Raw genomic sequence first — 14171 nt, forward strand, 5'->3', positions numbered from 1 at the left:
TGAGATTCAGTATCAACACATCTCTTTTTACTGAGTCCATCACTTTAACTGAGATTCTTCTATGTGCTCTATGTTATATAAGCTTGGATTAATTTATCATGACATCCACCCATTTTAGCATACCAGGGTCATTCTTCTAACCTCAACTCTGCAAAATCTATTTATTTATCTCCACCTCCCTTTCTGAATTTCTTGAAATCACTGACCTTTTTACTGTCTGCATGCTTTGGTCTTTTCAAAATGTTACATAGTAAGAGTTTTTCATCTTGTCTTCTGTGATGAATTTCTGTTTAAGTTTTCTCAACTGAAGTGGAAATTTCTGGTTTGTTTGGAGACTCAGTTGTGGCATGTGATTTTTTCTGTAAACTGTCTTGTGAGAGGATGATTTTGCTGATGCACACACATAGTGCTTTTCTGGAAGCAGCCTAGAAAAGGGGCATGTGATGCTTTGCTGGAGTGGATGTCTGAGAGAACATGTGATGTTTGCAAAGAATGCAAATACAATCCAACAGACAGTGGACAGTGCTATCTGGTATTGGTTCTCCTTGCCACTCTTTGCTGATCATTGTTTGTTGTGATTTGGTAGAGAGAAACACATCAAAGAACTTCTGGTAATATTCCTGTGTCTTCTTTCAGCTTCTGAGGACTCAGGCAAATTGGCAAAGCCTCGGGGTTTATTTTGGGTCAAACTGCCATTGCTGGTTTGTGAATGGTGTTTGCAAGTGGATTGAGCTACCACTACTGATTTGTGGGATATCATGACTACACAGATTGGATTTGCTCCAAATAACTATTTCTAAATAGATCCACATCCTTCTTTACCCTATCAACTTTTCCTTTCCACTTCTTCTGGTGGTGGTGAGCTAGAAGGGAGGTTAAAGCATTTAAGTGCACTTATTAAAGTAGGTTTTGAAATCTATAAGCCTACACTCAGCATCTTTTCATGGATTGATAGCTCATTTCATTTTGGTATCGACTAATGTTGCATTTTTCAATTGCATCAGACTTTCTCACTTTCCCTTTCTGCAGGATCTTGGTCACTACAAGATTTTTATAAGTGAAAAAAGTTTCAATAAACATGTCTGTCCAAGTTTTTGTGTGAACATCAGTTTCCAGCCAATTTTAAATATATACTAAGAAAACTGTTTGCTTGATGACATGTAAAAGTACATTTGGTTTTGCTTCAAAGCTATATTCTAAAATGACAATATCCTTTTCATTCTCATGATCCATGTGTGAAGGTTCTTGGTCCTCCATGTCATCTGCAACAGTTGGTGGTTCAGTGTTCTGGAGTTTGGTCATCCTGACTAAGTTTTGGTGATGGCATTTCATTATTTGTATTTGCTGATGTGAGCTTCTTCTCATGTGTATGTTTGCCATCTATATTAGTCAGGGTTCTCCATAGTTTTATTTGCAGGCTGTGGTCCAGATCATCCAACCATGGCTGCCTAGAAATGGAAGGTCCAAGAGTCCAGTACTTATTCAGATGGTCTCTGGTATACACTTGAATTCCGAAGAGGTAGGTTCTAAAGCCAGTGAATGAGTGGACTAGCTAGCAAGACAAAAGCAAATAAAGGGAAGAGCTCCCTTCTTCATTGTCCCTATAAAGCTGTAGTTTTCAACCTTCCCAATGCTGTAATCCTTTATGCACTTCCTCTTGTGGTATGCCCAACCATAAAGTGATTTTCATTGCTACTTCATAATTGTAATATTGCTGCTGTTATAAGCCTAATGTAAATATCTGATATGTAGCATATCTGATATGTGACCCATGTGAAAGAACTGTTTGAACCCCCAAAGCAGTCATGGCCCACTGATTGAGAGCCTGTTACAAAGACTTCCAGCAGAAGATATGGATCAAATTAGAGGTAGGTCTTCCCACCCCAAAAAATTAGATTAGAAGTGTATCTTCCCACTTCAAACTAAACAAAAAAATCTCTCACATATGTGCCCCACTTAGGGGTTTCCAGATGTAGCCAAGTTGACAACCAAGAATAACCATCACACCATCTCTAAGTCTTGTTTTGTAAGTATTAAAATCTTTACTACATTTTTTACATGTTATTGGTTTCTTAATGTTGAGTCTTGAAAGTCTTTACATATTTTGAAAAGCTGTCTTTTATTAAATATATGTGTTGCCAGCATTTTCTAATGGTCTGACTTTTTTTTTAAAATGTGGAATATTTTGCTGAGAACATTTAATTTTAATAAAGCCTGAACATCAATTGTTTCTTCCATTGATCACACTATCTTTACAGAATATTGTTTTATTTTGTTTTGGGTAAAGATTGCTTTATTAAGTCCTCTTTCTATTTGCATACAAAGTGTATATTCAGCCCATCAAATTCACTAAGAATGTTGAAATTTTGCTTACGATTTAATAATTTCTATTGATTGTTTTAAAGATAACTATTTCAACCACAGAATCCGTCTAATACACTACTGTATATTCTTCAATTTATTTATATCCCTATATTTTTCAATAATGTTTTATATTTTTGCTTTGCAGCTTTCTATTAGATTTGTTTCTTAGTGTTTATATGTCTGGAAGATGTTTTAAATGCTATTTAAATTTTCAAATTTTCTTCATATAAACAGAAATGATCTTGCATCTGCCAGTACTCAAGACTTCACTTGTCACTTCTGATTGCAAAGTTTTCATAATTTTAATGTATATACTTTTGCCATTTAAAATATAGTACTATTTCTTCTACTGTGGCTTTTACTTCTTCTCTTTCTTTTTCCTCTAGTTAAGACGGGCAGTAAAATCTTAGTAGTAACCATGATGGGAATCCTTGTCTCATTGTTGATATCCAGCAAACATTTCAATAATTTTTCTTTAATGATATTTACTATGTATGTGTTTGATTTGGTTTTTTTTATGAGATAGGGTGCCACTGTGTATAGCTTGGGCTGTTCTTGAACAACTTATGGAAAATAGTGTTAGACTCACCTACCCCTGCCTCCTGAGTTCTGAGACTAAATATATGCCACCAAATCTGGCTACTGTATACTTTTAAATACTCAAAAACTCCCTTGTATATACATTTACACACATTTTAGATTCATATATGCTGGATTTTGTTAAGTAAATTTTTTGTATCCATTGAGATAAACTGTATTATTTTTTTCTTTTTACCTGTTACTATGGTGAATTGCAATGATCAAAATTCAAATACTAACTGCTTTGCATCAGATACTAATTACATCATCATTTACTTTTGCCTTACACATATCCAAATTTGATTGCCTTTTTCAAAAGAAAGAGCACACCCATGTACATCTATGGAAGAGTTTTGTTACTTCTTTCTTACAATGTCCCTTTGAAGTTTAGATATTATCATCTATTCAAAGTTACTGGCACCCAGATGATTTTTGATAGTATCACTGATCTACAAGTTTATATGCTTGTTTTAGTTCTCATGTGAACAGTTGTAATAATTCAACATGTGAAATAGACTTTTATAGTATATTTATCTAATAGGTACAATTGATAAGATTTTATATTTTCCTCAGTTTTGAGTTTTAAATGACATTCGATACAAATTGTTAAATGCAACATGTTCCTCTAAATCTTTGACAGGTTGGTTTATTAACAATGAGCAAAAACAAAAATAAATGTTCTGTGTGTGACAAATGTGACTATTTGATCAAGGAGAGCCATGGCCCATTAGCTCACATGACTCCATCACCTGAGTATATTCAAATTTTGTTTTTACTGAATATTCTACACACATTCGACAAACACACAAATCTTATGTGATATATCTCTTGACTCTCCATGATTGGTACAAGTGGGTTAGAAATAGAGGAATGGGAAGCAAGAAAGAACAAGAGTGAGAACAAAGAAGGAAGGGAGAAATCAATGGTAGTCAATGAAATCATTTCATACAAAAAACCATTGGAAAGAAGTGATTTCCATGAATTTTCTCTTCTTGCACTGACACCAACAAAGCAGAGGTGAGAACAGCTTAATTGTACATTAAACATGATACCCAGAAAGTAGATATAATATATAAAAGTGTAACTTATCTACCTGATAAAAAGTTTGTACATATTCATTATAAGCTTGTGTGACTTCTACACCATGGAGGTGTAGTAATTTCAGTGCTTTATATTTAGAAGAACCAAGGGAGAATTGAGAGATATAACCTCAATTCCACCGCAAACATAAAAATCACGTGAGATTTTATTCGTTAAAAATAATAAAGCTGAAAGTAAATTATCACTGAAAAAATTATAAACATAATTTTTAGATACTTGTACATCTTTGTTGATTGAAAGACTTCAGGTAAGTTGAGATTTCATAGAGACAATCACTGGCATAATCAAAAGAAAAAACTGATAAGTCAAGGGTTATGAAGAATAGACTGAGGACCTCAAAAAATAAAGTTTTTAGAAAGAAATGATAAAGAGAATGGATAAACAAGAAATAGTTCTCTTTTTCTAAAAACAGACTTAATTTCCATATAAAATATCCCTAAGAAATACTTTAATATTTAAAATAAGAATATTCTGAAATAAGAATAACAAAATATGTAATAAAAATTTGTGAGCATAATGATATTTCAAAGACACAGAAAATCTTAAGTCTCCCCAAAGGAAAACCAAAGCATCATAAAAAAGGTGCATGAAATAAAGATCAGAGGAAAAGTGGGTAAGACTAATAACTGTGACCATCTTTCTTGAGATGGGGTCTCACTATGTACCCCTAGCTGGCCATGTAGACACAGCCACTACACAGACCAGACGGGCCTAACCAAATCTGTGATCCTCCTGCCTCTGCCTCCTTAGTGCAGAGATCTGAGGAGAGTGCCTCTAAGCCCAGCTCCTTTTCAATTTTAAAAGGTCTCACACCTTCTCTCCATTTTCTTTAGGTCTATCCCCCTGCCTTTGCATTATTGTTTCGTGAACTTTAAGAAGCCACCATTCTTACTATGCACAGTCAACACCTGGCCAATATTCACTTGTAACCTTTACTGTTACTTTGTACTTCTTGACACAATTCTGAAATCCCTTTGGAATTGTTTTCCTTCTGCCTAATTTATTCCATTAAGTCTTTCTCTCAGAGCGCACATGACTCAATCACTTCTCTCAGTCTTTTCCCAACCTCACCTTAGAAGGCTCCACGTGCTACTAATAGATTTATAGTTGGGAATACTTTTTTTCCAGGAATTTAAAGACATTGCCTTTATTTTCATGATTGAGGCTTAAAAGTTAGCTCTTAGTTTTACTGATGCTCCTTTAAAAGAAATACATCATTTCATAGAGTTGCTTTAATACTCTTCCTCTCCCAGACCTGGGTTTGAGCATCGTTCCTATGATATGCCTAAGTGTGATTTGTTTCTTACAGACTCTGGTTAAGTTTCTCTGAATATTCCAAATATCCAAAGACTCACCAGTGGCACCAAGTGTCAGTCATTATCTCTCCAGATATTTGTTAGCCACTTCCTTCTCCACCAAATCTCCTCTCTCTCATCCCCTCCCACTCGTGCCTAAGCCCCTCTTACAACAGGTCTCCTTCACACTTTCAGGTCTCCTGTATGTGGTTTACTGACATTTGGGGGTGTATGTATTACTTTGTAAAAAAAAAAACTGATGACTAAAATCTACATTTGAAGAAAGACTTAAAATTGCCAGTAATTTTCCCTTTTAACTGTTATTTGACCTTGGAGATGGTGGGATAATTTGGGTAAAGTATAACTTCTTTATTTGCAGTACAGTGACCATATGATATAATAATAAATAGTAGAATATAAAGAATATTTTTCAATTGCTCATTTTCTGCCAAAACGTTCAAGGAATGTTGATATAGCCTTACCTACATACATGTAATGAGTTAGAAATCAACCAGGTCACCAGGCTTACTAACACAACAGAACCCAACAATTACAAATCAATAAATATGCTGCTGTTCTGACGTATTAACAAACAAAATAATAATCATTATTCTTCTTCAGTTTGACTCAAAGTAATTGAAAGATATATTAAACAACAAAACAAAATGACTTAACATCAAAAATAGTTTTTGTTGATTGATATACTCTATGACACCAAATAACACAAAGTGAAAAATTTTAAATCCTAATAATGAACAGAATCAAAACAGAATACCTAAACTTTGAGAGAAATTTCCTCATTTGAAGGGTAGGAGAAGGTCTGGAACACACACACACACACACACACGCACATGCACGCGCACACACAGACATACACACACATGCACACATGCACATGTACACACAGATACACACAGACACAGACACACACACACACACTACACCATAATTGGACTTCTTCGTATGGGGAAGAAAGAAAAGGATACATGTGATGCCATCAATAATCCTGAATTTTAATGATTCTGTGATTATTAAAAGAGATTATGTCAAAACAGTGATTTAACAGTTTTGTTTATTAAATTGAATGCGATTTTATTTTTGTCAAATAAAAATTCAAATTGTAACAACAGCACTTCTAGAACATGCACAACCAAGTGACTAGAACTACTAGCATGCATGAAGCTCACAATCAAAAAGTGTCACAACCTTTAGTAGATTGATAAACACTTAAAATTTTATGACTTGGCCACTCAGGATGCGGAAACTGGAAATGAACTCAACATAATGCTACCTTTTTATTCACACAGAAAAATCCAGGCAACATAAGTAATTTAAACAATCTACCTTTGGAAAAATGAAATTGCATGGAAAGAGATGTCACAATTACATACACAAACACAAGTGTTCTTTGAGATAATTTCATATTCAAAATTTTTTTATTATTTGGTTTATATATGCTTGTGGAAGTGTTAATCACTAAGAAATATTCATATATGGAGAAAGTATGAAATATACTTAGTACAACTAAAAGCCTAATATGTTCATACCAATAAAAAAGAAACTATCAGTACTATTAAAGATATAAGTAGGTTAAACTAGAGGAAATCTTCATAAGAAACAAGATCACTTCTTAAAAGAAAACATTTGTACATCACTTGGGGAAATACATACTTAGTGGAATACAAAACTATCCCTGCAGTGCGGGCTTTCCTTCACGTCTCTCTCAGGGTCCTGAACCATTAGGTTGGGGACCATGGGTTTGAGGAATTTGAACTCACCAATTCCAGAGTCTCCTGTTAGACACACCTCATACTGGTAGCTCTGGGACAGAGTTCCAGTTCCGCTAACATCCACCAGGTGGCCAGGAAAGTGTCCCTCAGGCACAGAGCAGCCACCCAGAGAGGCCGCCCTCACCCTCCTGCACAGCCTCACCCCGATGAACAGCAGCACAGACAGGAGGAAGAGAGAAGACACAGATGCCAAGGCGATGACCAGGCAGAGCGTGAGTAAATCGCCATCATCCTGTGCGGGGTCGCGCGCCACCTCTGGCAGAGGCAGGTAGGGCTGAGAGAAGCCATCCACCAGGAGCACGTGCAGTGTGACACTGGCAGAGCGCGGAGGGTCGCCATTGTCCTTGACCAGCAGCACCAGCCTGTGCTTGGGCACATCGCGCTCGCTCAGCAGCCTGGTGGTGTGCACCTCGCCATTGTGCGCCCACACACTGAACAGCCCGGGCTCCGTGGCCTTGAGCAGCTGGAAGGACAGCCAGGCATTCTGACCAGAGTCGCGGTCCACAGCCACCACCTTGGTGACCAGGTAGCCAGGCTCCGCCGCCCTGGGCAGCAGCTCTGTGCAGGGTGCAGAGGAATTCTGCATCGGGTAGAGCACGAAGGGAGCATTGTCATTGTCGTCCAGCACCACCACGCGCACCAGAGCCTGGCTGCTGAGCGCAGGTGAGCCTCGATCTGTGGCGCCCACGCGGAACTCGAATGACTGCAAGGCTTCATAGTCCAGGGCCCTGAGCAGGAACAGCTGCCCGTTGTCTGCATTTATGGAGATGAGCGAGTCGAGAGCTAGCTGCGGGTCTTGGGGTGTCAGCAGCGAGTAGGTGATGTGGGCATTGGAGCCCGAGTCTGAGTCTGTGGCACTGATGGTGCCTATGTGCAGGGCGGGGCTGTTGTTCTCGCGGATGAACAGGGTGTAGGAGGTTTGGGTGAAGACGGGGGCGTTGTCGTTGATGTCAGACACCTGCACTGTTATGGTGTGCTGGGTTGTGAGCCTGGGTGTGCCCATGTCGGAGACAGTGATGGTGATGTTGTACTGAGCTCTGCTCTCTCTGTCCAGAGGGCTCTCTGTCACCAGAGTGTAAAAGTTCTTGTAAGAGGGTTTTAAAATGAATGGCACGTGATCTGAAATAGAACAAATCATCTTCCCGTTCTCTCCCGAATCTCTATCGCGTATTCGAATGATAGCAACCACAGTTTCTGGAGCATTTTCTGGCACAGAGCTGGTCAGTGAAGATATGGTCAGCTCTGGGGAATTGTCGTTCACATCCACCACCTCTATCACCACAGAGCCCTTCCCAGAAAGCCCTCCTCCATCTGTGGCCTCGATTTCTACTCGATAGGATTCAGTTTTTTCAAAATCCAATTCCTTTTTCAGTCGTATTTCTCCAGTGAATTCGTTTATTGAGAAAGTTTTCCGGATTTCATCTGATGCTTGGACCAAGCCATAGGAAACTCTCCCAAAGTTGCCAGCATCTGCATCCCGTGCTAAGACAGTCAGGACTGGGGAGCCTGGGGGACTGCTCTCTAGAACCTGCACCTCATAGGGGCTGTTCACAAACTCAGGAGCATTGTCATTGACGTCCATGATCAGGATCCGAACCAGGGCTGTTCCTGACCTAGGTGGAGACCCGCCATCCACAGCCGTGAGGGTGAGGCTCAGCTCTGCCTGCTCCTCTCTGTCCAGGGCTCTGTCCTGCACCAACTCTGGGTATTTCTTGCCTTCACTGTTATTTCGAGTGAGGACATGAAAATGAGAGTTGGGGCTGACTGTGTATTGTTGAAGCCCATTGCTGCCCACATCCAAATCCTGGGCTAAATTCAATGAAAACTGTGAACCTGGATGGCTGTTTTCAGGTATTTTCAAGAGCGATTCTTTATCTGGGAATTCTGGCGAGTTGTCATTTATATCCTGGATCAATAATTCTCCTTGAAAGAACTGTACTGGCTTTTCTAGAAACACCTGGAAATGCAGGACACAGGGATCCAAAGAACCACACAGTTCTTCCCTGTCTAGTTTTTCCCTCAGAAGCAAATCCCCAGTCTCAAGATCCAGCATCAAATGCTGTTTGTCATAGTCAGACACCACCCGTGCAGACCTGTCAGCCAGCTCCCCAGCTCCCAGGCCCAGATCCTTGGCCAGATGGGCTACAACGGAGCCACTCTCTGATTCCTCCAAGACAGAGTACCGAGTAGGCACCACGAGAACCTGATCCCAAAGCAGCATAAAAAGGAAAGGAATCACTTGCCTGTATAGATGATTCTTCTCCAGCTTCTTCATAGTGGAAACACGAGTGCTTACATCGAATTTTTCAGCAGCCTCTGAATGCCTTGCATGTAAAACTCTATTTTCTTAGCTAGAAGAAATTTTGTTCATGTAGTATACCTCGGCCCAAACCCGTTCAGGGCCCGGTATTCCTTCCGATGTTTTCTGTTGGCGAGTTTGGCGTGCTTTTGATTCTGTCTTGCAACACAAAGGACCAGGAAGCTTTTAGCGGTTATTCCCAAACCTTAGCCTGCAGCGCCACCCTGCGTTCATATTGAAAAATTGATAGCATTTTCAAATCGGAAACCTTTTGAAAATTTCCAATGGAACATTTAGAAATGCTGGTGCTTACTATGTTTGTAAGTGTTGCTCCTGCTTTAAGTTGCATAACTGGCAGTTATTTCATCATTGGGCATGTGCCAGAAGAATTTTTCGGACAAAAGAAGAAAGTTAACACAACTTCCCCACATGTCTAATTGGTGAAAATCAACAATACTTTGTATTTTTGCATAACTTAACCAAGGAAATTAAATCCTTAACTTTGAATGCACTTCATAATAGAAGTGTTTCTTATGAAGTAAGAACTTTTGAGTGATTCAAAAATTTCCAAGTCATCTGTACCACATTATTCCTTTAAAAGGACATTATTTTTCTAAGTATAGGTTCTATTTTTCTATCCTAGTGTGAAAATTTCAGAAATCTTTTTTTTCTTTCTTACACAGGGTTTCCTGTGATTTTGGATTTTATTTCATTAAGTTATTGAATTGATTTGTGATTTATTTTAAATAAGTTGTTGCTAAAATATGCCAGTAACCTCTCATTCTGGAAATGGAAAACATGGATTACAATAAACATTGAACAAGCATCAGTTGAATAAATAAATGTACTAAAGAAGTTCCACTTATACCTGCAGTGGTATCAACCTCGAATACAGTGCAAATATAAAATAAATATACAAAAGAATAAGCACAAAGGATCTGGCATTTCAAAAATGAAGGAAGTCTCCTGACAAAACAAAGAGAAACGTTTCTAACATAGTAGGCAGGTGCTAGTTAGGCTTAAAGAGTTCAGAAAAAATTACTCAGTTTTATTTTCCTAGTTCTACATGTTGACAAAGAGTTTTTGAGGTCACCCATTTCCAGTTCCTTTTGTAATTCCAAAACAAGTAACATCTCAATAATACTAACAATATATGTCACCATATGGGAAGAATTATTCATAATTTTCATATTAATTCACTTATTCTCCCATCATTTCTGTGCATTGTCCATGTCTTATAGATAAAGAAATTGAGATTTGGCTTAAGTGATTTTCCCAATGCCACATGCCGTGTGAGACAGAAAAGTAGAGTTTGAAGGTGCATTGTAGTTACATGATGTCTTATATGCTCAAGTAGAGTTGGAAGGGCAAATAATTTGTACAAAATTGTCAGTAAATCTGAACCTCAGCCTTGGTTTGTGTCTTTGTGAACATCCATGTCATGGGTGGCAGGAGATCTGTACTCAAATTTTCAACTATTATTAGATTTTTAAAAATTCCTTTTTTCCATTTTTGTCATTGTTTTTTTTTAGATTTTTTTTCTTTACATTTGAAATGTTATCCCCTTTCCTGGTTTCCCCTCTGAAAACTCCCTATCCCACTCCCTTCTCCTGCTTCTATGAGGGTGTTCCCACACCCACCTACCCACGCCCACTTTCCCATTCTGGCATTCCCCTACACTGTGGCATCCATCAAGCCTTCACAGGACCAAGGGCTTCTCCTCCCATTGATGTCCGACAAGGCCATCCTCCGCTATATATGCAGCTGGAGCCATGCATCCCTTCATGTGTACTCTTTGGTTGGTGGTTTAGTCCCTGGGAGTTCTGGGGGGGTCTGGTTGGTTCACATTGTTGTTCCTCTTAGGGGACTGCAAAACTCTTCAGCTCCTTCAGTCCTTTCATTAAGGACCCTTTGCTCAGTCCAATGGTTTGCTGAGGGCATCCACCCCTGTATTTGGCAGAGCCTCTCAAGAGACAGCTATATCAGGCTCCTGTCAGCAAGCACTTCTTGATATCTAAAACAGTGTCTGGGTTTGGAGACTGCATATGGGATGGATCCCCAGGTTGGGCAGTCTCTGGATGGTCTTGTCTTCAGTCTTGCTCCACACTTGGTCTCTGTAATCTCCTCCTGTGGGTATTTGTTCCACCTTCTAAGAAGGACCAAAGTATCCACACTTAGGTCTTCCTTCTTCTTGAGCTTCATGTCTGTGAATTGTATCTTTAGTATTCTGAGGTTCTGGGCTAATATCCACTAATCAGTGAGTACATACCATGTGTGTTCTTTTGTGATTGGGTTACCTCACTCAGGATGATATTTTCTAGTTCCATCCATTTGCCTAAGAATTTCATGAATTTATTGTTTTTAATAGCTGAGTAGTACTCCACTGTGTAAATGTACCACATTTTCTGTATCCATTCCTCTTTTGAGAGACATCTGGGTTGTTTCCAGCGTCTGGATATTATAAATAAGGCTGCTATGAACATAGTGGACCATATGTCCTGGTTATTTGTTAGAGCATCTTCTGGGTATATGTCCAGGAGTGGTACAGCTGGGTCCTCAGGTAATACTATGTCCAATTTTCTGAGGAACCACCAGACTGATTTCCATAGTGGTCGTACCAGCTTGCCATCCCACCTGCAGTGGAGGAGTGTTCCTCATTCTCCACGTCCTTGCCAGCATCTGCTGTCTCCTAAGTTTTTTATCTTAGCTATTCTGAGTGGTGTGAGGCTGAAGCTCAGGGTTGCTTTGATTTGCATTTCCCTGATGACTAAGGATGCTGAACATTTCTTTGGGTGCTTCTCAGCCATTCCATATTCCTCAGTTGAGAATTCTTTGTTTAGCTCTGTACACCATTTTAATAGAGTTATTTGGTTCTCTGGAGTCTAAATTCTTGAGTTCTTTGTATATATTGGATATTAGCCCTCTATCAGATGTAGCCTTGGTAAAGACCTTTTCCCAATCAGTTGGAGGCCGTTCTGTCCTATTGACAGTGTCTTTGCCTTACAGAAGCTTTGCTTTTTATGGGGTTCCATTTGTCAATTCTTGATCTTAGAGCATAAGCCATTGGTGTTCTGTTCAGGAAAATTTACCTTGTATCCATGTGCTGAGGTTCTTCCCCACTTTCTTTTCTATTAGATTCAGTGTATCTGGTGTTGTGTGGAGGTCCTTGATCCATGGACTTGAGCTTTGTACAAGGAGATAAGAATGGTTCAATTTGCATTCATCTACATGCTGACCTCCAGTTAAACTAGCACCATTTGTTAAAATGCTATATTTTTTCCACTTGATGGTTTCAGCTCCTTTGTCAAAATCAAGTGACCATAGGTGTGTGGGTTAATTTCTGTGTCTTCAATTCTATTCCATTGATCTTCCCTCCTGTCTCTGTACCAATACCATGCAGTTTTTATCACTATTGCTCTGCAGTAAAGGTTGAGGTCAGGGATGGGGATTCCCTCAGAATTTCTTTTATTGTTGAGAATAGTTTTCACTATCCAGATGCATTTGTTATTCCAGATGAATTTGAAAATTGCTCTTTATATATCTGTGAATAATGGAGTTGGGATTTTGATGGGAATTTCATTGAATCTGTAGATTACTTTTAGCAAGATGACCATTTTTACTATATTATTCATGCCAATCCTCAGAGATCTTTCCATATTCTGAGATCTTCTTCAATTTCTTTCTCCAGATACTTAAAGTTCTTGTCACACACATTTTTCACTTGCTTGGTTAGAGTCACACCAAGATATTTTATATTATTTGTGACTATTAGTGACTAGGTGTCATTTCCCTAGTTTCTTTCTCAGCCTGTTTATATTTTGAGTAAAGGAATGTTACTGGTTTGAGTTAATTTTATATCCAGCCACTTTGCTGAAGTTGTTTATCAGGTTTAGGAGTTCTCTGGTAGAATTTTTGGGCCACTTATGTATACTATCATATGATCTGAAAACAGTGATATTTCAATTTCTTCTTTTCCAATTTATATTACTTTGACCTACTTTTGTTGTCTAATTTCTCTGACTAGAACTTCAAGTACTATATTGAATAGATAGGGAGAGAGTGGGCAGCCTTGTCTAGTTCCTGATTTTAGTGTGATTGGAGTTTCTCTCCATTTAGTTTGATGATGTCTACTTGTTTGATGTATATTGCTTTTACTATGTTTAGGTGTGGGCCTTGAATTCTTCATTTTTCCAAGTCTTTTATCATGAAAGGATGTTGAATTTTTCAAATGCATTCTCATCATCTAATTAAATGATTATGTGGGTTCTTTCTTTGAATTTGTTTATATAGTGGATTACATTGATGGATTTCCATACATTGAACCATCCCTGCATCCCTGGGATGAAGCCTACTTGATGGATGGCCATTTTGATGTGTTCTTGGATTCGGTTTGCAAAATTTTATTGAGTGTTTTTGCATCAATATTCATAAGGTAAATTGGTCTGAAGTTCTTTCTTTCTTGGGCTTTTCAGTGAGTTAGGTATAGGCATAATTGTGGCTTCATAGAATGAATTTGATAGTGTTCCTTCTGTTTCTGTTTTGTGGAATAGTTTGGAGCATATTGGTATCAGGTCTTCTTTGAAGGTCTGATAGAATTCTGCACTAAACCCATCTGGTCCTGGACTTCTTTTTGTTTGGAGACTGTTAATGACTGCTTCTGATTCTTTAGGGGTTATGGGACTGTTTAGGTGGTTTATCTGATCCTGATTTAACTTTGGTACCTGGTATATGTCTCAAAAATTG

General features: G+C 38.6%; 1 protein-coding gene across 1 annotated transcript; it reads right to left on the reverse strand.

The window, feature by feature from the left end:
* Positions 1 to 6431: 6431 nt before the first annotated feature.
* On the reverse strand, positions 6432 to 9651 carry LOC127663803 (protocadherin beta-4-like). The gene has a single exon (XM_052155545.1). It carries the CDS (start codon positions 9402 to 9404, stop codon positions 7011 to 7013), a length of 2394 nt encoding a protein of 797 aa, XP_052011505.1. The 5' UTR covers positions 9405 to 9651; the 3' UTR covers positions 6432 to 7010.
* Positions 9652 to 14171: the final 4520 nt, after the last annotated feature.

This window comes from Apodemus sylvaticus, chromosome 13 (genome assembly GCF_947179515.1).
Source record: "Apodemus sylvaticus chromosome 13, mApoSyl1.1, whole genome shotgun sequence".
Taxonomy (NCBI): domain Eukaryota; kingdom Metazoa; phylum Chordata; class Mammalia; order Rodentia; family Muridae; genus Apodemus; species Apodemus sylvaticus.

Bases quoted from the DNA above. Each gene is read 5' to 3' on its own strand.
- LOC127663803 (XM_052155545.1), bottom strand. From the start codon at position 9,404: ATGAAGAAGCTGGAGAAGAATCATCTATACAGGCAAGTGATTCCTTTC.